Source organism: Pleurodeles waltl, chromosome 7 (genome assembly GCF_031143425.1).
Source record: "Pleurodeles waltl isolate 20211129_DDA chromosome 7, aPleWal1.hap1.20221129, whole genome shotgun sequence".
In the NCBI taxonomy this organism is placed as follows: Eukaryota; Metazoa; Chordata; class Amphibia; order Caudata; family Salamandridae; genus Pleurodeles; species Pleurodeles waltl.
In genome coordinates this window covers 957,674,939-957,700,052 of record NC_090446.1, presented here as the reverse complement: position 1 = coordinate 957,700,052, position 25,114 = coordinate 957,674,939, and the positions used below count along the sequence as shown (strand labels likewise).

General features: G+C 45.2%; 1 protein-coding gene across 3 annotated transcripts in view; it reads left to right on the top strand.

Moving 5' to 3' along the window:
- CYTH1 (cytohesin 1) overlaps positions 1 to 25,114 on the top strand; it is a 670,960-nt gene that overhangs the window by 344,427 nt on the left and 301,419 nt on the right. For all 3 annotated transcript variants that reach the window (XM_069199671.1, XM_069199670.1, XM_069199672.1), the window contains exons 6-8: positions 2,332 to 2,412; positions 3,144 to 3,256; positions 7,510 to 7,658. In XM_069199671.1, the coding sequence (XP_069055772.1) occupies positions 2,332 to 2,412; positions 3,144 to 3,256; positions 7,510 to 7,658 (343 nt within the window). The remainder of the gene's footprint in view (positions 1 to 2,331; positions 2,413 to 3,143; positions 3,257 to 7,509; positions 7,659 to 25,114) is intronic.

Below are 25,114 nucleotides of genomic sequence, written 5' to 3'. Positions count from 1 at the left end.
CCAGCTAGCAGGGCTTGTTGGCGGTCTTTCGGCGGGAAAACACTTCTGCACGACTCTCCACGGCGTGAGGGATCCGTCCTCCAAAGGGGAAGTCTCTAGCCCTTGTCGTTCCTGTAGAAACCTAAGCTTCTACAGTCCAGTAGCAGCTTCGTCGGCACCCACAGCTGGCATTTCCTGGGCATCGGCCCATCTCCGACTTGCTTGTGACTTTTGGATTTGGTCCCCTTGTTCCACAGGTACCCTCGACTGGAAATCCATTGTTGTTGCATTGTTGGTTTGTGTCTTTCCTGCAGAATTCCCCTATCACGACTTCTATGTCCTTTGGGGAACTTTAGTGCACTTTGCACTCACTTTTCAGGGTCTTGGGGTGGGCTATTTTTCTAACCCTTACTATTTTCTAATAGTCCCAGCGACCCTCTACAAGGTCACATAGGTTTGGGGTCCATTCGTGGTTCGCATTCCACTTTTGGAGTATATGGTTGGTGTTGCCCCTATCCCTATGTGTCTCCATTGCATCCTATTGTAACTATACATTGTTTGTACTGTTTTCTAAAACTATTACTGCATATTTTGGTATTGTGTATATATATCTTGTGTATATTTGCTATCCTCATACTGAGGGTACACTCTGAGATACTTTGGCATATTGTCATAAAAATAAAGTACCTTTATTTTTAGTATAACTGTGTATTGTGTTTTCTTATGATATTGTGCATATGACACTAAGTGGTACTGTAGGAGCTTCACTCGTCTCCTAGTTCAGCCTAAGCTGCTCTGCTAAGCTACCATTATCTATCAGCCTATGCTGCTAGACACCCTATACACTAATAAGGGATAACTGGGCCTGGTGCAAGGTGCAAGTACCCCTAGGTACTCACTACAAGCCAGTCCAGCCTCCTACAATGACTGTTTGAAAACTCTTGATATGTTTGGGTGACCCTTCTAGTCTATTTCTCTCATTACTCCTCCATGGCTGTCTTGTGTCTTTTTTGGTAATTGTGTTAGCCAGTCAGCAACTCTGATGGTGGGATGGTGAAAGTGTTATTCTATTGGAATTTTGATGACAGATTCAGATTAGAATGCTAAAAGGCCACATTTTTTTTTTTGGCTGCAGATAGAGGAAGAAGGTAAATGGAAGTGGTTTAGTTATATGCAAGGCCACTAGAATGATGTAGCAGGAAAACACAAAATTATGAAGGCGGGTTGAACAATTTATGTGGCAAGAAAGGTCCAGTTATGAATTTGCAACACCAATAGCTCTAACTCAGGCAAATGTGAGACCTATTGCATTGCAAATGCTTGTTTAAGTCCGTTGGAATCCTGGCGCCATCTAGTGGTGCTGCAAGAGATTGTAGATACACTGTCCACGTAAGCAGTTACGGTAAGTAGAGCATTGGAGTTGGTTTGTGCCAATGAAAAATACAAAGATTTGCTGATGAAATTCATACGTCTCGTGCCAAAAGTTATGCAGAAGCTCTGGGTTGTTTTTCATTTTAGGGTTTTAAACGAGGCAAAAGTAGAATTCCATTTAGATTTCAAAAGTTGTTTGTCAGTGGTCTGACCACATCCTCAGACTGTGAAAAGCAACAATGGTACTGTCTCTAGGCAAGTGGAGCGCCTATCAACTTTCCTGATATCTAGTTAGGTTGCAAATGTCAGTGACTTTAAAGTTACTTTAAGATTAATACGTCCCTTTGATGTTTGGTTGAAGAATCCCCATTGCCTTTTCTGGTTGAATGAGTCCCATATCCTTATTTGAAGATTTGTTTTTGCTTTATTTTCATTTTTAGCTTTTTCTCAGACCGCTGAACTTTTGGTTAAATAGGACGATTATTCTGGGTTTTATTGCATATCATTGTCTTTGTTTTAATGGAAGCTTTTATCTTTAATCATGGGATGAATCATATGTTTCATTTGAGAAAACCAGTGCCTTTGTTTGAGAGTGACCTCTTGCCCTAGATTTTTGCACTGGCTGCTGAACTAGCATCGAGCATGCCTAGTGTTTGGTTGCAGGCGGTCCAGTGTCTTTGAGTTGAGGGAGGACTATGCTGGTTTGTTAAAGGGATGGTCATGGTCTTCATGTTTAGTGAGAGCCACATTGATTGTGTCGGGCTCCTTTCTTTTATGTGGTCCGTGGCCCTTGTGTTTGGGTGAGGGACGACTAAGTTGTTTGTTGTTGCCTGTAGTTGTCATGTTAAGAGAGGGCCAGGGTTGTCCAAGTGAAAGAGGTTAATTAAAGGTGGCATGGTGAAATATTTAATGATGGAATGTACCTTGTTGTCAGTGTGGATGGTGGTTTGCTCATTGCCTGAATTCTCTTTCTATTCCTAGAGATGACTTTAACATCCAGGTCCTACATGCATTCGTAGAGCTGCACGAATTCATGGACCTCAACTTGGTGCAGGCTTTAAGGTAAGTGGGCCGATTAGAAGAGTCAGCTGCATCCACATTGGTATTTGTGGAACGAACATACATGGAAAAGAATAAAAATATCAAGGGGAAGGCTGGTTGGATTCGTATGGTGGATAACCAGGAGATTGATGTTCAGGCACAGGATGTGATGTAGCATTGTGGGCAGACTTTGCATGGCATATTGTGCAGAATAGTCGATGTGCTGAGTTCTGATCCTGGGGGAAATTACTTAGAATTGTTACAATTGTAGTTTGTGACACATAGTATAGCAATTTGAGGGAACAAATGAGCTAAGGAGCACGTTGGGCATGTAGATAGGCTGAAGAACCTGAGAAACTATTGGCAGGCTAAGATTGTGGCGACTGAAGGGCAGCTGAGAAGTACATGGGGATGTCTAGGGATATTGCACAGCACTTTCGAGCTGTAGATGGACCAAGTACTGGGAAGGTTCAGGCAGAATAAGGATACAGTGAGAGATGAAGGCAAACCTGAGACTACATGAAAGTTAGAGGTAGATCGAGGAGCATGTGGGAAGGCCAGAACGACACAGCAGCACATGGCTAGTGCTTTAGACATTGAGCATGCAAGAGCTCTAGGCATACAGGAGAACATTTGAGACACTGGAAAAGTGTGTTGACATTCCAGGTAGAATTAATGTATAGTTATACTCTGTACAGAGGGAGTACATTGTATTTGTATGCTTTAATTCGTTGCTTGCTTCTGACCCACAGACAGTTTCTATGGAGCTTCCGACTGCCTGGAGAAGCCCAGAAGATCGACCGTATGATGGAAGCATTTGCTCAGCGGTACTGCCAGTGTAATCCTGGTGTTTTCCAGTCCACAGGTGTGTGCCAATCCAACCTGGTAGCATCTCGTCTATTGATAGTTTAGAAAGTCGTGCATGCGCCATACACTGTCAGATAGAACCACTTCATTCACATGAGTCTTATATTATGTGCAAGTTGCACTTTTGATATGATGTCCGTAGCAAGTGCTTCGTTATCAGTCCATATGTTTTTGTGTGAAGAAGAAATTGGGCTGTTTTTTAAGATGCCACTGATTATTCGGGATGTTTACTTGTTACTTATAATTCATATTTGTAGCAAGTTCAAAAAGTAGAAGGCCTACAATTTCTCGACCCATTATTCCCTGATACACTCGCCTTGGGGTTCACAGAAATAAACAGTGTCATCTAAAGTCAGAACATAAATAAGAAAGTCAAAACTCGATTAGTGTTCTTTTAGTTTCTTAATTCACACAGCTGGCAGATTCTTGTAAAGTGTGGCAGCAGCCCTTATGGGCGTCTTGACACTACAATAAGCTGAACAAGTAGATGCCTAGCAAATATCTGAATGTAGTTGACTCTGAAGTGCAAGCAACAAACTATTCCAACCACTAGGAGTGAGATAGGAAGAGATTATGGGGGTTATTCTAACTTTGGAGGAGTGTTAATCCGTCCCAAAAGTGACGGTAAAGTGACGGATATACCACCAGCCGTATTACGAGTTCCATAGGATATAATGGACTCGTAATACGGCTGGTGGTAAATCCGTCACTTTTCCGTCACTTTTGGGACGGATTAACACCTCCTCCAAAGTTAGAATAACCCCCTGTGTCTTCTTTGCGGGCTCTGGGACAGTTGTGATGGAGAGAAGAAACGCAGATGAAAATAGCTGAGTGCAAGATTAAAGGGAGTTAAAAATAAATACAGTGCAGGCTGATTTGTAGACTGGCTGTTGACAATCTAAAGGCACTTGAACAGAACTCTCCTGTCTTCAACGATCCAGTAAGACCAACCACATCCTTTCAGGTGAGGTCTCTAGGTGGTCTGTCAGTTCAAATTGTTAGATATTAGGACAGCACAAGGGAGGTATTCACTATTCAGCCTATGAATCTGCATCACTCTATTCATAGAAGCAGATCAATTTTAGATACTCTTTTTAAATGCAGATAACAGCGGAAGTACCTTTATTAATTAGTGGGTTGCATGATAGTTTGTCCTTATAGACACAGCCTGGATTGCAAATTGTAGTAGTGGGGGAAGTAATGCAGTACATTTTGGTTGGCCACCAAGTGTCAAATCATTTGGAGTGGATCCTCCTCGAACTAGAACCTCCATCTTATAGGTGTTCCATTTCAATGAATTGAGGCCCTTTCACATTGCGAGAGCAACTTCAGGGGACCTTTGTGTTATCCATGCAGACAAACAGATAAAAAGAGTTGGTTATCGTCCGCATAAGAAAAGAAAAAGAAGGAAAATTAAAATTAAAAAGGGTGGGGCATAGCTTGTAATCAGATTGTATTTATTATGATAGACTTCTAAGAGTAGAACAAAAAGGAATAGACACAACTCAGGTGTGATCTAGCAGTTAGTACGAAAGACATACAGAGCTCTGCCTCTCATCTTCCAGTTTAGAGTTGCTGAGTTAGGATGAAGTGATGGTGTCAGTTGTTGCTGAAAGATGAAGGCATAAGCATTGGTAACCACTCTTGTCCAAGTGCATCCATAGATCTTGCAGAGTAACTCCTAACATTAACACTGTTTTGTGTACAAGACATAACCCAGCTTGAGCAGGGTAAAGGACCTTGTGTTTTGGGAATTGTGATAGTTCTAAATTGTTCTCACATTCAGTAACTTATGTGGGAAAAAGGAGGAGGAAAATGGGTCAATAATTTTGCATCTGTTGGCAAAAGCTGTGATACGCTCCTCATTAGCATCCTACGATTAGCCTTAATTTTTTCTTCCTGTGACACCAACAATCATTGGAGCCCACCGGACACACTCCATTTCATACTTGTTTTATGGCAAGTTAAAGCTCTGCACTGAGGATGAGGCAGATACCCACATTGTATCCTGTTCCCGGGTGAGGCAGGCCTCTGCAGCCTTCATCCAGACCATATGGTGACTGGCAAAGGCAATAACACATTTGAAATCGAGGGCACAGGACTCTTTTTTACATGTATTAAATGTTTATTTTACTAAATCAGTGTGACATGTAACTGTGCAAATAATCTTGGCAGTGTTTTCAAATGTACAGATGAGTATGAATATGTATAAATTGAATTTTAGGCTAAAGCATTCCTATATATAGATTCATGCCTGGTACATGTTTCAAGGGGGTGGTATGTGTGTGTCCATATTGGGCGGAGGGCGGGAGGGGTGACACCACCCAACTCTCCTTTTTTCTTTTATGAGGGGTAAATCCCACCTCCTCTCCAGATTTTGTATTATCAGGTTTAACCCACAAGCCCCCTCTTTTCTAGTTATGAGTTTTAATCTTTTAAACAGTTTTCATTTATTTATATTTATTTAGTTTTATATATAAAACATAATACAGTGTGGGTCTACGTGTAATATGGCCCAGTATTTCCATCAAGCAGTTCTGCTGACCTTATATACTAAGAGTTTGAAGCAGGATGGCTTGTAAATGTCACCAGAATCCCGAGATGGCAATATAGGACCGTATTACACGTCACCCTTTATCATTTTCATTTTACATGTATATTGTGTGGTAGTTATGTTCTTCAAATTGCAGTGGGCATTGATTGTAAATAAATAGATTTACATTTCATGAGTAAGTTGTTGATAAAACAACGGACAGTGGATTTATGCGATTCTCAACTGCAGCGTTTAGCACATAATTATGGAATTACTGCATTTGCCACCTAATTTGTAGCATAATTAGTAGTTTTGACAAAAACATTCTAGCTAAAGTAGATGAAAATCGTGCCAAAATGTGCCATGCAATTGCGTTTATTTTGTGTGCGTCATATTTAAGAAAATGTTGCAGCATAATTTGGTTCTCCAACCCGTGTAATTCTAGTAGCCAAGAATAGACTAAAGCTCTTCAGGGTGTTTTGTAGGCTGTCATTATGGCGATTAAATCCGTATTCCATTGGCAACTGTGAAATATTTTCTTTATTTTACAGTTTACTCTGATACATGGGTTTTATACAGTTTCATATTGTATAATAAAAACACCCAAACATATAATATATAACTTTTCCATTGGTCTGTTTACTAATCCTTTGTGGTTTTTGATGAATTTAGTTAATTTTACATTTTGATTGCTTTTTACTGAATCATTATTATTTTCTGTTTTCTAAACCTTTTCCCTATTCTGTTGTTTAGAAACATGCATATTAAAAAATATTACTATATACTCGTACTTACTTGCGATATTATGTCCCATGCGATGTAGTAACTCTCGATGTAAAAGTAGGAAAGCTTATGTGCAATGTAGTGACTCCCAACGTAGTGCTCTCAATGTTATGGGAGTGCACAACTCACTGATTAGAAGTCACATATTATTGACAGCTCTTACACCTCCAGAGAGCAGCAGCCTGGTACTACAGACATCACTCACACCCATCTCATGGAAGTTGACTGTACGTGTGTTATCATTAATAGCAAAAATGAGTTGATGGATAGATGCATGTGTGCATAGATGAGTGATTGACTGCACGGACGATGAGTAAGTTTGTGGATGAATGAGTGAATTACTGCATGGAAGGAGGCATCCAAGGTAGTTTCAATTATAAGCCAGACCTATTGGTTTTGACTGTGCTTCTTAACCTTTTGAAGATGTTACCACCCAAACCGGACATAGTGCCCTACCTGTAATCTTCAGTAAGGCATACAATACATCAGATTCGGCTTCCAGAACTGGACACAAGGCTCCACATGTGAGCACAACCCACTGGACATATTTCTCAAGATGTAGCTTCTAAGACATGATATTGGAGATAAGGCATTCGAAGCTAGACACCATTAACCCAATATGGTGTCTAGAACTGAACAACAGTCAGCTGATGAGGCCTTTAGCAATGTTCTTCAGGTGTAGCCTTCAAGACCAAGCACAATATTCCAGATTAGCCTTCAGAACTGAGTACAATACCTTGAATGTACGAGCAGCACATTTTACTTTATTCTCTTTCCAGGATGTCTGTTCTGAGTGGTTGAACACCTGCAGTGTGAATAAGCCTCCTCCTCACCCCCCAATTCCATTCCAACCTGGAAAATGTCATAACTTGATGCCTTTATAATGACACTGCCAGATTGTCTTTCACTGGTGCGCTGTTCTCTTATCTCCTCAGACACTTGCTATGTGTTGTCATTTGCCATCATTATGCTGAATACCAGCCTCCACAACCCCAACGTGAAGGACAAGCCAGGTGTGGAGCGCTTCATTGCTATGAACAGAGGGATCAATGATGGAGGAGACCTACCAGAGGAGCTGCTACGGGTCAGTACACTGTTGCAAAGCTGGTGCATTGTTGGGTCATTGTAGAGGTGCTAAAGTACTGATCTTTGCAAAGTGAAGGATCCTCTTTCTTACCATAAATTGAAAAAGTCTGTTCCGCTGTCTTTCTTAAACTACAAATGCTAAAGAATATCCTTCCTTTTTTCTAGCAACAGAAATGCTTCTGTTGTTGAGGCATGTGTGCTGGACTTGAGGTGAAGCGGGTAATTACAGGTCCATGGGCGACATATGGTGCTGTGTACAGGGTAATCACAGAGAGATTGAGAGGCTGGCTCATTGCAGCATCATTGTTGTGTGTGTGCTTGTAGTCAGTGCAGGAAATTGAGCCAGCACAGTGCTAGATAAGTAAAATCATGTGGGTCTGCATCACGTGGGATCAGGTGCAGTGCTGTTTGTGAAATTATTTCTTGGTTTGTAGGCTCGGTAGTGCTCTGTGCTGGACCTGTGATGTGCGATGCATCTGGTTTTGCTCACACAATCCAGTGTCTTGTGGTCGAAGGAGGATGAGGGCAGGCACGGTGCTGTTTGCCAGATGCAAAAGAAAACTGGGGCAAATTTATAATAACAAAAGATTAGGAAAAAATAAAATGTTAATACCTTTGAGTTGCAGTTTCATACAGGTGCTTGATGCCAGTTCATAGGTCACTGAAGAAGGATTGTAACTCATGACCTGCCAGATAAAAACTATTTCTGTGACAAAGGTAGTTACTCAATGAGCTATCTACATAAAACACAAATCTGTGGTCTTACTGTTATACGTTGTGCTTTGCAACAGGCTCATTAACCCTTTTTACTGCTTTATGTGTTAAAACGTTGACGATACAAAACACATATCTTGCCAGCAAGTACCTTAACCACCAGCATTATCTTGCCATTATTATTAGCCCCTGAAATTGCACGCAGAGATCTCCACAGCAGGTGTCTTTAACCACGTAAGATATTTTAAAAGAGAACCTATGTGCAACCCAGGTAAGTAAGCCAGCAAAGACATTGTATAGTTTAAAAAAAAAAAAATCAAATAGTTTTCTGTCTCACTTTAAGTGTGCAGATTCTGAGTTGGGCGGCACTGCAGTATGTTAGTAACTACATGAAGGCCTGTGTTGGGTCACAGGTGGTGGCCACTGATGTTACTGACGGTGGTCGATGAGCGCTGTCGTGCAGGTGAAAGGCAAGGCAGAGCCCAATATGGCTGTCCTGCCCTGCACAATCCAAAAGTTACCTAGGTCCAAGAGAAAGGAGAGTTCTAAAGGAATAGAATGTTCGGTGGCATGTGTAGCTGCAGATACACATGTTGTGCATAGTCCTCCGTCTGGTGTTGGGTCGGAGTGTTACAAGTTGTTTTTGTTCGAAGAAGTCTTTTCGAGTCCCGAGACCGAGGGACTCCTCCTCCTTTGTTCCATTGCGCATGGGCGTCGACTCCATGTTAGATTGTTTTTTTTCCGCCATCGGGTTCGGACGTGTTCCTTTTCGCTCCGAGTTTCGGGACGGAAAGATAGTCTTAACTTCGGAAAACTACGTCGGTATTGTTTCGCTCGGTATCGGGTAAGAATAGAATCGACACCGAATCGTGAAGAGCTCCGGTAGCCCTTCGGGGTAATTTCGATCCCCCGTCGGGGCCTGGTCGGCCCGACCGCGTGTAACATCGACACTGATGGAACGGACCCGTTCCGATTCTGTCCTAAATGCCACAATAAATATCCATATACAGACCAACATTTGGTCTGTAACTTGTGCCTGTCGCCCGAGCACAAGGAAGAAACGTGTGAGGCCTGTCGTGCGTTTCGGTCCCGAAAAACGCTCCGTGACCGGCGAGCCAGAAGATTGCAGATGGCGTCCACGCCGACAGGACACCGAGGGTTCGAGGGACAAGGAGAAGAAGAGGAAGCCTTCTCCATCCATGAATCGGACTCGGAGGAATTCGACGTCGAAGAAACCATGAGTAAGACGTCGAAGCAAGCACCACACAAGAAAACAGACAAGGCCCAGGGGACGCCACTGCCAACAGGCCATGGCTCAACCCATAAAGTAGGTGACTGTCCATCGGCACCGAAAAAGGCCGAACTGGTGCCGAGATCGTCCGACTCGGGTCGAGACACAGGCACGCAGCAATCTCGGGACCGAGAAAGTGCTGCCGAAAAAGATCGACGCCGAGACAGCAGAACCGAAGCTGCTCGACGCAGAGACAGCGGCACCGAGGAAGATCGACGCCGAGAAAGCTCGACGCCGAAAAAAAAAAAAATCTCCTCGGAGCCGAAAACAAGCAGAGACACAGTTTCGGTGCCAAAACGACCAGCAACCGAACCAACTGCCAGCTCATATACAGAGGAACAATCACTGTCCTCTCAAATGCGCAAACACAGATTTGAAGAAGAGTTACAGACCACTGATGTAGACCACACACAAAAGCGGATCTTCATACAAAGTGGGACAGGGAAGATCAGCACTCTTAACCCAATCAGGAGAAAAAGGAGACTCGAGTTCCAAACACAAGAACAAACACCACAAAAAATGGTGAAGAAGGTAACTCCGCCACCCTCTCCTCCACCTGTGACTCACACATCACCGGCACAGACTCCGTCACATTCACCGGCTCATACCACCATGAGCCAAGACGACCAGGACGCTTGGGACCTATACGACGCCCCAGTATCAGACAATAGTCCTGAGTCGTACCCTACCAAGCCCTCACCACCTGAGGACAGCACAGCGTATGCACAGGTGGTAGCTAGGGCAGCAGAATTCCATAACGTGTCGTTACACGCAGAACCTGTCGAGGATGACTTCCTTTTCAACACCCTCTCCTCCACCCACAGCTCCTACCAAAGCCTACCTATGCTTCCAGGAATGCTAAGGCACGCAAAGCAGATCTTCAAAGAACCTGTCAAAAGTAGAGCGATTACTCCAAGGGTGGAGAAAAAATATAAAGCACCGCCCACGGACCCTGCTTTTATCACCTCACAACTGCCACCAGATTCAGTCGTGGTAGGGGCAGCTCGCAAGAGAGCCAACTCGCACACATCAGGCGATGCACCACCTCCAGATAAAGAGAGCCGCAAGTTCGACGCAGCTGGGAAAAGGGTCGCAGTACAAGCTGCAAACCAGTGGCGCATCGCGAACTCTCAGGCGCTCCTAGCGCGATATGATAGAGCCCATTGGGACGAGATGCAGCATCTCATCGAGCAACTACCCAAAGAATTTCAAAAACGGGCAAAACAAGTGGTTGAGGAGGGACAAAACATCTCCAATAACCAAATACGTTCCTCTATGGACGCAGCGGACACAGCGGCAAGAACAATAAATACCGCAGTAACCGTAAGAAGGCACGCATGGTTGCGCACATCTGGCTTTAAACCGGAAATACAGCAAGCGGTGCTCAATATGCCGTTCAATGAACAACAATTGTTTGGACCCGAAGTGGACACGGCAATTGAGAAATTGAAAAAGGACACGGACACAGCCAAGGCCATGGGCGCACTCTATTCCCCGCAGGGCAGAGGCACTTTCGGCACCTTCCGCAAAACAACCTTCAGAGGGGGGTTTCGGGGTCAAGCCACACAAGCCAGCACCTCACAATCTACACCGTCTACCTACCAGGGACAGTACCAAAGGGGAGGCTTTCGGGGCCAGTATAGAGGAGGACAATTCCCTAGAAACCGGGGAAAATTTCAAAGTACAAAAACCCCTGCAACCAAACAGTGACTCACAAGTCACTCAACCCCTTCACACAACATCAGTGGGGGGAAGACTAAGTCAGTTTTACAAATCTTGGGAGGAGATAACAACAGACACTTGGGTCTTATCAATTATCCGACATGGTTATTGCATAGAATTTCTCCAACTCCCTCCAAATGTCCCACCAAAAACACAGAATATGTCAAAACAGCATTTAGACCTTCTAGAACTAGAAGTTCAAACATTACTGCTAAAGGACGCAATAGAATTGGTACCATGTACACAAATAAACACAGGAGTTTACTCACTGTACTTTCTAATACCAAAAAAGGACAAAACACTGAGACCAATCCTAGATCTCAGAACACTAAACACCTACATCAAATCAGAACACTTTCACATGGTCACGCTACAAGACGTGTTATCACTGCTAAAGCAACAAGACTACATGACAACCTTAGATCTAAAGGACGCATATTTCCATATACCGATACATCCCTCGCACAGGAAATACCTAAGGTTCGTATTCAAGGGAATACATTACCAATTCAAAGTGTTGCCGTTCGGTATCACAACCGCACCAAGAGTATTTACAAAATGCCTAGCAGTAGTAGCTGCACACATCAGAAGGCAGCATATACACGTATTCCCGTACCTAGACGATTGGCTAATCAAGACCAACTCCCTCACAAAGTGTTCACACCACACAGATTATGTCATACAAACCCTCTACAAACTCGGTTTCTCCATCAACTATACAAAATCCCACATTCTGCCGTGCAAAACACAGCAATACTTAGGAGCGACAATCAACACAACAAAGGGAATAGCCACTCCAAGTCCACAAAGGGTTCAAAATGTTCACAAGGTTATACAAGCCATGTATCCAACACAAAAGATACAGGCAAAGACGGTATTAAAACTCCTAGGCATGATGTCCTCATGCATAGCCATTGTCCCAAACGCAAGACTGCACATGAGGCCCTTACAACAGTGCCTAGCATCACAGTGGTCACATGCACAGGGTCACCTTCTAGATCTGGTGTTGATAGACCGCCAAACTTACATCTCGCTTCTATGGTGGAACAGTATAAATTTAAACAAAGGGCGGCCTTTCCAAGACCCAGTGCCACAATACGTGATAACAACAGATGCTTCCATGACAGGGTGGGGAGCACACCTCAATCAACACAGCATCCAAGGACAATGGGACGTACATCAAACAAAGCTGCATATAAATCACCTCGAATTGTTAGCTGTATTCCTAGCGTTGAAAGCATTTCAACCCATCATAACCCACAAATACATTCTTGTCAAAACAGACAACATGACAACAATGTATTATCTAAACAAACAGGGGGGAACACACTCGACACAGCTGTGCCTCCTGGCACAAAAGATATGGCAATGGGCAATTCACAACCACATTCGCCTAATAGCACAATTTATTCCAGGGATCCAAAATCAACTAGCAGACAATCTCTCTTGAGATCACCAACAGGTCCACGAATGGGAGATTCACCCCCAAATTCTAAACACTTACTTCAAAATTTGGGGGACACCTCAAATAGACCTATTTGCAACAAAGGAGAACGCAAAATGCCAAAACTTCGCATCCAGGTACCCACACAGGCAGTCTCAAGGCAATGCTCTATGGATGAACTGGTCAGGGATATTTGCGTACGCTTTTCCCCCTCTCCCTCTCCTTCCATATCTAGTAAACAAATTGAGTCAAAACAAACTCAAACTCATACTAATAGCACCAACATGGGCAAGACAACCTTGGTACACAACACTACTAGACCTGTCAGTAGTACCCCATGTCAGGTTGCCCAACAGACCAGATCTGTTAACACAACACAAACAACAGATCAGGCATCCAAACCCAGCATCGCTGAATCTAGCAATCTGGCTCCTGAGATCCTAGAATTCGGACATTTAAACCTCACCCAAGAATGTATGGAAGTCATAAAACAAGCTAGAAGACCATCCACTAGACACTGCTATGCAAGCAAATGGAAAAGATTTGTTTGCTACTGCCATAATAATCAAGTTAAACCATTACATGCATCTCCAAAGGATATAGTGGGATACTTGCTACATTTACAAAAATCAAATCTAGCCTTCTCTTCCATAAAGATACACCTCGCAGCAATATCTGCATACCTGCAAATTACCCATTCAACTTCACTATTTAGGATACCTGTCATTAAAGCGTTTATGGAAGGCCTGAAAAGAATTATACCACCAAGAACACCACCTGTTCCTTCATGGAACCTCAACATCGTCTTAACAAGACTCATGGGCCCACCTTTTGAACCCATGCACTCTTGCGAAATGCAATTCTTAACGTGGAAGGTTGCATTTCTCATTGCCATCACATCTCTAAGAAGAGTAAGTGAAATTCAGGCGTTTACTATACAAGAACCTTTTATTCAAATACACAAAAATAAGGTGGTCCTAAGAACCAATCCAAAATTTTTACCAAAAGTTATTTCACCGTTCCACTTAAATCAAACGGTAGAACTACCAGTGTTCTTCCCACAGCCAGACTCAGTAGCTGAAAGGGCACTACATACATTAGACATCAGAAGAGCACTAATGTACTACATTGACAGAACAAAAGAAATTAGGAAAACAAAACAACTGTTTATTGCATTTCAAAAACCTCATACAGGAAACCCAATATCAAAACAGGGTATAGCCAGATGGATAGTTAAGTGCATCCAAACCTGCTACCTTAAAGCAAAGAGAGAACTGCCCATTACACCAAGGGCACATTCAACCAGAAAGAAAGGCGCTACCATGGCCTTTCTAGGAAACATTCCAATGAACGAGATATGTAAGGCAGCCACATGGTCTACGCCTCACACATTTACTAAGCACTACTGTGTAGACGTGCTATCCGCACAACAAGCCACAGTAGGTCAAGCCGTACTAAGAACTTTTTCAGACTACTTCCACTCCTACAGGCTGAGCCACCGCTTTTGGGGAGATAACTGCTTACTAGTCTATGCACAACATGTGTATCTGCAGCTACACATACCACCGAACGGAAAATGTCACTTACCCAGTGTACATCTGTTCGTGGCATTAGTCGCTGCAGATTCACATGTGCCCACCCGCCTCCCCGGGAGCCTGTAGCCGTTTGGAAGTTATCTTCAACATTTGTACATTTGTAAATATATTACTTAAACCTTAGTTGGTACATACTTATTCATTCCATTGCATGGGCACTATTACTAACATACACAACTCCTACCTCACCTTCTGCGGGGAAAACAATCTAACATGGAGTCGACGCCCATGCGCAATGGAACAAAGGAGGAGGAGTCCCTCGGTCTCGGGACTCGAAAAGACTTCTTCGAACAAAAACAACTTGTAACACTCCGACCCAACACCAGACGGCGGACTATGCACAACATGTGAATCTGCAGCGACTAATGCCACGAACAGATGTACACTGGGTAAGTGACATTTTCCTTTTTGAATGAGCCATCCACTATTATTATGCATGCCTTGGATGATAATAAAACATTTTGACAGATACTCACATAATACCCAGGTGTCATGCTTCATCATAGGATGATAACATGTGCCCAACAGTGTACCTTGGGGGGGGGGGCGCAAATGTGCTCGAGAAACTTTGAGAGCACTTTAGAAGTCACTGCAAGCTACAGCTGATGAGGTATGGGATCTGTCTAAAAAATCATAAACATCCAATACTGTGAAGTCCTAATGTTACCCTTTATTCTGGAAAATGCGAAGTGGGCTATTAAAAACACTAATTTGGAAGTGTAAGTGTTATAATGACTCCCTTGTCCCTCAGGTTACCATGTTTCTACCATCCATTCTGAACATACAGTGTCCCAGGCCTTCTCAGGACTGAGATCCCACAGTGCAACAAACTCCCATGCACAAATTAAATAATCCACTATTACAGTTTTTGCTGTACACCATGTGCAGATTGTGGATATATCTATGGTGACAGAGGAACGGTACCCATAAAATAGAAACACAAGACATTCAAAAAATACAGATAGAAGACTCCAAAAAGACTGTCGTAATCCCTGGGTTGCAACAACATTACCGGTCTTGGAAGACCAGAGTGGCAGAAGGTGGTGGCACAGCAGTCGTGAAGCTGAACAAAAACAATGTAAAACACAGGTGTGTGAGAAATAGCGCAGTGTAATATTGGAATAACACATATTGTAAATGCAGCATATCAGTCACTCACTAAACATCCCTTGCACATATTAGTATGCTTACTTCAAAAGTGGATAACTTATTCCTCATGCATGAGGGGCCCGGGCATGCCCTGTAGTCACACACTGTGTAACAACCAGTATAATGATAATCACAAATTAGTTGACGAATTGGAGCCTGCATATGGTAAAGAAATCAGAAAAATATTTGAGTACTCGTGTCAAGGGCAAACACCAGTGATTAGCCTACCCTGTGACTCCCTTATCTGAATATTACTGGAGAGCAGCAATGGGTCACAATTTAAAGTGGAAAAATAGACTACCTCTCTCTTGACGTGTGATGCAGACACTCATGGAGTGGGTAAAAGTCTTTGCGCACTGATGCCACCATGCTGTTCGTGTTTGATTTTGTTGCTGTGATAAAGGTTGTGTCTAGGGATGAGTATTGTCAATGTAGTATATTCATATAAACCATGTTACAGAACAAGAAGAGAACGGATTGGGAAGTAATATTAAACAACAAATGGAAAAATAATAAATTTGATCAAACTATGCCACGTTGCAAATGTATGTAAGCTTGCAGTACAGTGGTAACAAGAATGTAATCTCACACCAGCCTCTGAAATACGTGGTGTGGCCTCAGGGTGGAAAACTATAGGAAAACCTTGGTGCTATGAAATAGCTGATCGGGATTCTGAGTTGTAATGTTGATATTGAGAGGAATGACAAGATGTCAGGAATTGGGAACCATGTCTACTTTTGAACAGTTATCAAGGGTTATTTCACGTCTTCCTGATACGAAATATCATCATTTAGGCCAGTGATGTTGTTCCTACGTTTCGAGCCACTTCACCACTCCTGTCTACCTCCAGCCAACAAAGTATCCGTGGATTAGTTTTGTTGCTGCCAAGGCTTGTGGGTCACCAGACCAGTAACCCATCTGTCTGTGAACGTCACCAACTCCAGAGCAAATCCCAGAAGTAGTGACCAACTTCGGCAACGACCCCTCTGCTGAGATGCTGCATCCTGAAGAAAGCCACTTAGACTAAGTGGCAAAGCATCTTTGGCGTGACCCTCCTGTAATTGACATGTGCAAAGCCACCTTTGCACCCAGAGCTGCAGAATGTGGAGTGCTAGCTATGGAATCCGGATCCTGGGATCCCAAAGACCTCTACTCCCCAAGGGTACAGTGTAACTCCATCTCCAGGTGTGGTTTTGCAGAATGCTGCATCTTTGATTGACAGCTGTCGCTGTTCCCGGTCTTTTCTAAGGATAGCAAGGCTACCTCTGCAACCGGACTCCCTGGGCAAGGTAAAAAGGTACTGTCTATAGAATCTTGGTCTAGGGACCCTTCAGACCTTAATTCCAGGTGGGTTCCACAGAACTTACCCTACAAATGACCAGTTGCACACTGTGATTTCCCCCATTGACTTCTATGGTATTCGATTGACAACTAAAAGTGCATCTATTTTTAAACGCTTTAAAAATCCACAACTCCGGTGGTATATAAGATACAAAGTTGTTTTGGTGTCTAAATTAAGTTAAAAATCTGCTTTATTTTTCTAAATTGGTGTTAGATTTCTTTCGAATAGTGTCAATTACTTATTGTCCATGTTGGTGTTGTGAAATGCTTTACACATGTTCCTTGAAGTAGTTTGACTGCTCTTTGCCACTCAGCCAGGACTGAGCTAAGGTTTATTGGTGTGAACCCGAGGTCTGCTTCTGGGTAATGTTAATATTACATGGTAAGAAACACACACCACATAATACTGCCATCTTGCTACAGTATCTTATCACAGACGGTATTCCCCACATCAGAAAGGAGCACCAACAGGTATTGCATCACATAGTTTGACATTAGAACAGTAGAGACCGCAATTGTTCCACAAATCATGCACCAACACATGGATATCCAGAACATTTTTCCAAGTTATCATCCATTTGAGTCCCCCTCGCTTTCACTAGAGTCATTCTTAGCTGCCAGTAATCGCTCACACACTCCCACCCACACCTCCGTGTCCTCCTGCAATTTGTTATCAGTTCTGTTGGACTACATATGAATTTCTTCAGCCAGTGTCCACTCATTGACATCCCTCACCCAATGAGACAGCAATGCCACCCTCTGTCCCATCCAAGTAATTGCCTCCCGTCTTTTAGCAAGAGCCAGTGCCAGTTGTATATACTTGTAGTGCATTTCTTTCCCCTTGGGCTTTACCATGATACCTAGCTGACAGAAACACAGAGTTAGGGCCTCCGGCAGTGTTATGGTGTGTGTGTGTCCTGACATGATCATGGCCAAGTAAGTTTGGTAAAAGTGGGTGGTAACCCATCCAACCAAGCACCATTTGTTTAGGAAGCAGCCTCTGGGCCGCCTGCAGGTACCTCTAGCATGTATTCTGTGTCTAAATCTAGACGCACCTCCTTTGTCACTTTGAGAAGCTCAAGTTCCCCCAAAAATGCCAGCATTCCTGACCCCATAATCCCTGTGTCTCTTCTATATACCCCTTCAAAATGTGACCTGAAAGTTTCCAGGACTGCTTCAAGTGTGACTTGTAGTATGTCATCTTGGCCCCCTGAAATGTACACCAGGCATCATCACGACCTCCCAGCGCAGTATCCATGCCAGTAGTCTTCCCGATTTATCACTTTCGTCTATATTGCTTGATTGTATACTTATCCAACCTATCCCAGAGCTCTGCTATACTATGCTGAATGACTGCTTTCTCCCTCCGGGCCTCCGGCGTCCACGCATCCCGAGCCTTCACTCTCACTAAGGCTCCCACCTTGTCTGCAAGCTCATTCGGGAGCTGTCTTTTTACTCTGCATGTTAACTCCATTCAATGCTTTTGCATGACCACCTTCAGGACCTCCCACTCAGTGGCTCTCTTGTCCGTGCTTCCCCAGTTATGCTCCATATAGTCCATCAGTTTTTGTTCAATAGTCTCACCACCCTCTATATCAAAAAGTATATCCTCAGAAAGACTCCAGTGAGGACGCCTTCTATGTATCACCACCCCACCCTATGTTGTGACTGACTGGGGTATGATCCAAAAGGAATTTCACCAGGTAGGACACAGACACATTATTATCTATAGGAATCCTAATTAGGAGTACTTGGTCCAATCTACTATGTGTTGTGAGTGAGAGACCGGCACAGGTGATGCGTCCTACAGATTTTCACCAAGCCCACATTGTGCATTACGGCGCTCAGTGCAGCGTTCGTCCTAGGCTTGGTGCCCATGCGGGCCTACAACCTGTCCAACTCCCCATCCAGAACACAATTAAAGTCCCCCATCTAGAGTAATGCCACGTCTAAGTGTTGCCCGATCAGTTCTTGCCCATAGTAGAACTCCCCATCGTCTGTATTGGGCTCATACGTGTTAAGGACTGAGATTGCCCGTTCATCCAGGAGATGCTGCACATGCACATATCGACCTTCCGCGACTGCTTCTGAATACTGCAGTGTGAAGGGGACCCCTGGCGCCACCCAAATCAGTACCCTTCTTGCATAAGTAGAAAATTAAGCAGGATACAGCTGTCCCTTCCATTTTTTAGCAAGTTGACCAGGCTCTGTATCATTCAGGCACGTCTCCTGGAGACATGCTATTCAGTCCTTGTGACATTTCAGAAAGGATAACACTCTATAGCATTTGGTATAACCACCCAACCCCCACACATTCCACATCAAAAATTTGTATGCGATTCTGCAGCTGGACACATAGTACATCCCATGCACTTCCGCCCATGACCAACGGGCACACCTAAAACAAAATACAACCTACAACACCCCAACCAATAACAGTCCCCACCAACGGATCCACATAGAAGCAACAAAAGTCTACATACAACCACCACCAGGAAAGTGGCAGGACAGTACTTCTACCCAAAAGCTGCCCAACTGGGACAGGGTCTTGATGTTCACCCTGCCCAGCCAACTCCCCACACAATGTAGGATCAGTGGAGATACTACAACGGGAGGAGTAAAGCCCACCCTGCCCAAAACAGTCCAGGGAAGGAGGAGAAGGGGGTAGAGAAGAGGCCAACCAACACGACTCACACATGGGGAGAGACAAGGGGGAGACTATCAGGTAGGAGGAGGGGGGAAAGAAGCCCTCAAGTGGGCAGACAGCCTCAAAGTGTCAATATACACACACTGGTGAAGAGCAGTGCTTTACACCCCAACCCCTCAAGTCCTGAATTCCTTAATGATATACAAAATAAGGGCACCACATTCCACACACACCCTGATTCACACATCCTGGCAGAAAGGGCCAAGCACACTCTCAGAACACAGTCGGACATGAATTTCACCTAAATGTGCACAATGCCTTGGGATCAGCCGTCAGTGTCTCAGGCACTGTCAACCGAATATTCCAGTCCCTCCTCTGCAGCGCCAGCCTGAATGTGCGCTGAGCCCCTCCTCCATCGGACCCTGTGACCCACTCTCTGGCAGGAGCTGAATTGAACCGTCCTCACTTATTGTTACTCTGTTGGGGGAGGGGAGGCCCTCCCCCAGAGCCCTGCAATCAACCATCTCCTCCCCATCGGCCAGGGTGCGATGCAGTCCCCACACCATGTCCCAACCTGACTCTCACAGAGGGGCTTCCCAGAACTCCAGCCAGTTCTACACCTCATCAGGATGCTCAAAGAAGTGTGCACGCCCCTGTGAGATCACTATCTGATAGAGACTTCTAGTTGCAGATTCCTTACCTTTGAGTTCCCCCAGGCGTCAGTCTGGATCCGTAGATTTTTCTTCGAGCAGTACCTCTGCGCGCCATCAGGTGGCGTCTGTCGAAGCTCCGCGGGCGTCGTTGGTGTCGTGTTCACTGTGATGACATCGCGGTCGTATATATGCACCACCCCGGCGTGCTGACGTCAGTTCTTTTCTTTCCACGCCAGCCTACGCGCAGATCCCGAGAGAGCTACCTCATTCACTTTTTTAATACAACAACATTTTTGTCAAGTTCTTTTTGACGCGCTGGTGGATGCGTCGAAGGATGTACCGCAAGACCGGTTTTAAGCCCTGCGACTCCTATCACCGAATGATGTTGTGACTGATCCGCTGTCACGATCTGAATGCTTCTTACCGCGGTTATCTATCAGTCTTGAAGCACCACCTGGTCTCTTGCTGGTTCTGGACTGACCAAGGTAAGGGCGACCTTTTCCAGAAGCCACGGTGCTGCTGATAGAGTAACACCAGGCAGACCGTAACCTCCAGAAGGAGTCCCAGAGGAAAAAAAAACAATCCTGGTAAAACCTCAGAAGCAAGGAACTCCTGAAAAAGAGGTGAGAAAAAATAGAAGCGTAATGTGAACTGGAACAGCAAAACACTGCAGACAAGAAAAAACTGGAGAAGTCCAAAAATCACCGGATACAGGAGCGAGGAGCACCACTAGAACAGAAGCGCTTGCAACGCAAAGAACAGAAGACCAACTGTGCTTATATACTGGCAAAAATCACACAAAGAAGTACGGGGTTCACTAATAAATCAAAGAGTGAAAGTCCGGGGTACAACTTGTGCCCCCAACTAATTTGAGGTCCTTATTAGGAGGATGAGGTCAGTATGAGGTCAGTAAAATGCTGTGGAGTATTGGAAGGACACGGGGGAATTCCTTTTAGGGACTAGGTGGTCTCACACACTATATAGTGTCATGCTTCATCATTTGACCACCTAGTCCCTCCTCTTTCCCCCGTGTTACCCTTTCTCCCCTTGTTCTCCTCTTTGGAGCCCTTTTCTCCTTATCTCTCATATTGGAGCCCCGCGCGGCCACTGGGGACTACATTTCCCAGCGACCTCGGGGCTTCCACAGTTCTTTGGAGATCCGCAAGGCAGCCAGAAACTTCTATTCCCGGCTGCCCCGGACCTCCAACAGTTCAGTGCCGGGTCGCCTGACCTGACTTTGGAGAGACGTTTCCGGTCTCCGTGTCGGTCTCTGGCTGCACCACGGGCCCGCGGGGGTGATTTTCAACACCTGTTACGAGGACCCTCATTGATGACGATGCTAATTTTGCGCGCCAGCCTTCCAACACCCTCAATAAAGAGACCGCCTCTCCTTGGCCGTTTCTATCAAGCGGTCCAAGGAGAGGACGGCATAGGCACACAGCGAGCGCCCCCTTTGAGGCAGTGAGTGACTGATCGGACTTCACACAGCACAGATAAGATATCTCATCCCTTTTTTTCCTTGGGTCCTTTCATGCACTATCCGTTTCTGACTACAATTTTTTAATAGTCTTTTTAATTACCCTCATCTGGCTTAGACCTTCCAACCAGCCCCTCTTTCCCAGAAAATGCTGGTAACCGGCTGGGCTTCTCTTTCTTTCAGTTTTTTCTTAGACAGACGCTGACACAACTTTGGATCATCTTCCATTAAAGTGTGAACCCCTTTACCTTGCTTCTTTTGTTTTATTTTATTTACCCTTAGTGTTTGACAATAAGGGGACACTCCCCCTCCTGGATACCATAGGCCACTAGCCTCTAGGGATAGGGTAAGATTTTCTACTTCCTTTTAGTGGTAGTAGTGCCTACTACGTATATATACTGTGCATGAGTAAATTTCTCTGTCACATGTGTGTTTGGTTTGCTGTGCAGTGTTGTGTTTCACTAATGCTTTAATTGCTTTTCTGTTTTGCATTCCCCAGGCCACCTCAAGGTAATTCCTTGGGTAAGGTAGGCCTTTCATCTTACTTCTTACACTTTCTGCTAATGGGGACTAGTTTCTTTAACTCTAATTTGAGTCTTAGGGATTCGAGGCCCTGATGAATGCCCGAGACCTTCCTTGGCTCACTACTAAGGGCAGAAACATGTTGGCTACCGGTTTTTAGATAGGTGACCCCGTGAGTCCTTGCTCTCATGGAGGTGTCCCACTTTATGTTTTTAACCACACCAAACAGACACCATTATTAAATTGTAACTTCACACAGGTGACTGGTTAGGTGTTTTTGTTTTCCCTAGGTTAGCTGGATCCCAAACTTTCCAGACCAAGAATTTATTTACGCACTCCCTCCTGTTCTTTTAACAGTGAGGTTGAGTCCGCCCAGGTGGCACTGTCCTACCTGGGTGGAACTAGGTGGTCAAATGATGAAGCATGACACTATATAGTGTGTGAGACCACCTAGTCCGTAAAGGGAATTCCCCCGTGTCCTTCCAATACTCCACAGCATTTTACTGACCTCATACTGACCTCATCCTCCTAATAAGGACCTCAGTTAGTCGGGGGCACAAGTTGTACCCCGGACTTTCACTCTTTGATTTATTAGTGAACCCCGTACTTCTTTGTGTGATTTTTGGTTATATATATAGAGAGAGAGCTTAGTACGGTTGTGTTCCTCCTAGTTTCCTTTGTCTCCCTCATACTCTCTCCATGTTTTCTTATATACTGGCAAACGGGAAGTGACACGCAGGAAGTTCCGAAGACAACATCTTGAATTGGGAAAAGCCACATTAAAGTGAATGGAAAAATAGCCATGGTGTAAAAGAGGAAGCAAAGCATGCAGGGAAGGAAACACAGACTCCTGGGAAGAAGAAAAGATGGCTAAAAGGGAAACCACAAGGAAAGAGTAAACAACAAAAAGAAAAAAGACAGAAAAAATGGGTAAAAATTATTATAAGGGCAAAAGGCGGGTGCAGCGCGAAGCAGCGCCCAAAGAAAATGTACCGGTCGAGCTGTGGACAGAAAAATAGGCAGCGGCCCGAAACGCAGCCCGGGCCAGAAACGGCCGTCCAGGACACGGACTGCCGATCTGACCACGGTCCGCAAGTGGGGTGCCGCAGGTCCTTGCGGCGTCACATTCACACCTCATGTGCCTTTCGTGCCTGGAGTGTGATCACGACCAGAAGTCGTGCTCTGAGTGTCGGGCCATGAACCCGAAAGCTTTAAGGGAGTGGTCCTTAAAGCTAATGGCGACCCAACACTCGACTCCGTGGCGCTCACAGTCTCGTTCGAGAGGAAGGTCTAGAGACTGACCACAGAGTCACCACTACTCTTCATCCTCGAAGTCCTAAGGACATTCGGCTCATAAGAAAAAGAAGTTGAGGAAGGACAAATGTTCTTCGACTTCACCCCGTTGCACTGAGGATGCGATGCGGGAAGAGCGTCCGTCCTCGGAGCCTTCATCTGGGTCCGCTCCATGCTTCCCCGACTTCCCAGGAGCCGGAGCCACCCCTGCCCAGCTCAAAGAGTTTTATGAGGCAATGCACCTCATTTTTGGGCAGACCGACCCACCTTTGGCGCCCTTGGGCACAGGTGAGTTGGTGGGGGCCCCCTCGGGTTTGAAGTTGTCAGCTTTGGCCACGGGTCCGGAGGCCTCCTCCGGATCCAATCTTGGATCTGTCCAGACGCCAATCATTTCACAGTGACCATCCCCGGCATCGGGTCAGACGTCTATGCTCCCGACGTCGGTTGGGCCCACAATCGACGTCGATCCCATCCTCATACCTGACGACCCAGAGCCGGAACGATGTCGCTTGACGCCGATTCCGTTCTCTGGCACAGGGTTGATCCAGACCCTTATGCTTATGGGTATGGATACGCAGAGAGTTTGGAGGGGACGCTGGACCCTTTAGAATACCAGCTTGACCCCCAAATAGACTGGGTGTAGGATTTGAGTGATGCCAGTGGTCTAGACACCTCCCCTGATACTGGTATGCTCTCTCCTCCTACCGTGGCTACAGAGGAGGGCGCCTCCTATTCCGTAGTGGTCGAAGGGTGGCTGAGGTCGTGGACCTTGAGTTGCCTTCTGGGGAAGTTAGGCCTAATACCCTAACCAACGTGCTTCAGCCAGGGGTCTTCCACATCAGAACCCCTTCTTCCCTTTAATGAGGCACTCACGGACGTCCATTTGGGTACTTGGTCCAGACCCAGCACAGGGGCTGTTGTGAATAGGAAGATTGCCCGCCACCATCAGCCTGCACAGACAGACTCAAAATTCCTCACCCAACACCCCACCCCTGAGAAACTTACCATCCAGGCTTCATCTTCATCGAGCGCATTCCCTGCCGCACCCCCGGATAGCGAATCAAAAAGACTTGACAGCTTGGGGAAGAAATTGTTTGTTTCCAACAGTCTAACACTGCTGTCCGTGAACACTGCATGCCTTTTAGGCCGCTAGTCCCATACTCTCTGGGATACGGTTGCGCAAGTGCTGCCTAGAGTTCCGGAGGAGGCCCGGACTGCCCTTTCCCAAGCCGTGACTGATGGGAGGGACGCAGCAAAGTCTATGATTCATTGTGAACTGGATACGGCCGACTCTCTTGGCAGATCGGGTGCATCGATGGTGGCATTGAGAGGCCACGCCTGGCTAAGAACATCTGGCTTCTCTGGGGATGTCCAGCAATCTTTGATAGACATGCTGTTTGATGGCACACGTCTCTTTGGAGACAAGGCGGACTGGGCACTTGAGCACTTCAAGGATTCCCGAGCCACGGCCTGGTACCTTGGCCTTGTGCCTGCTCCATTACCTCAGACAGGTAGGTTCTCTAGATTGTCCGAAGAGGCTACTCCTTCCCCTTCGAGACACCTCTTCCAGCCATGCCATCTTCATACAATTGCATATCGGAGGATC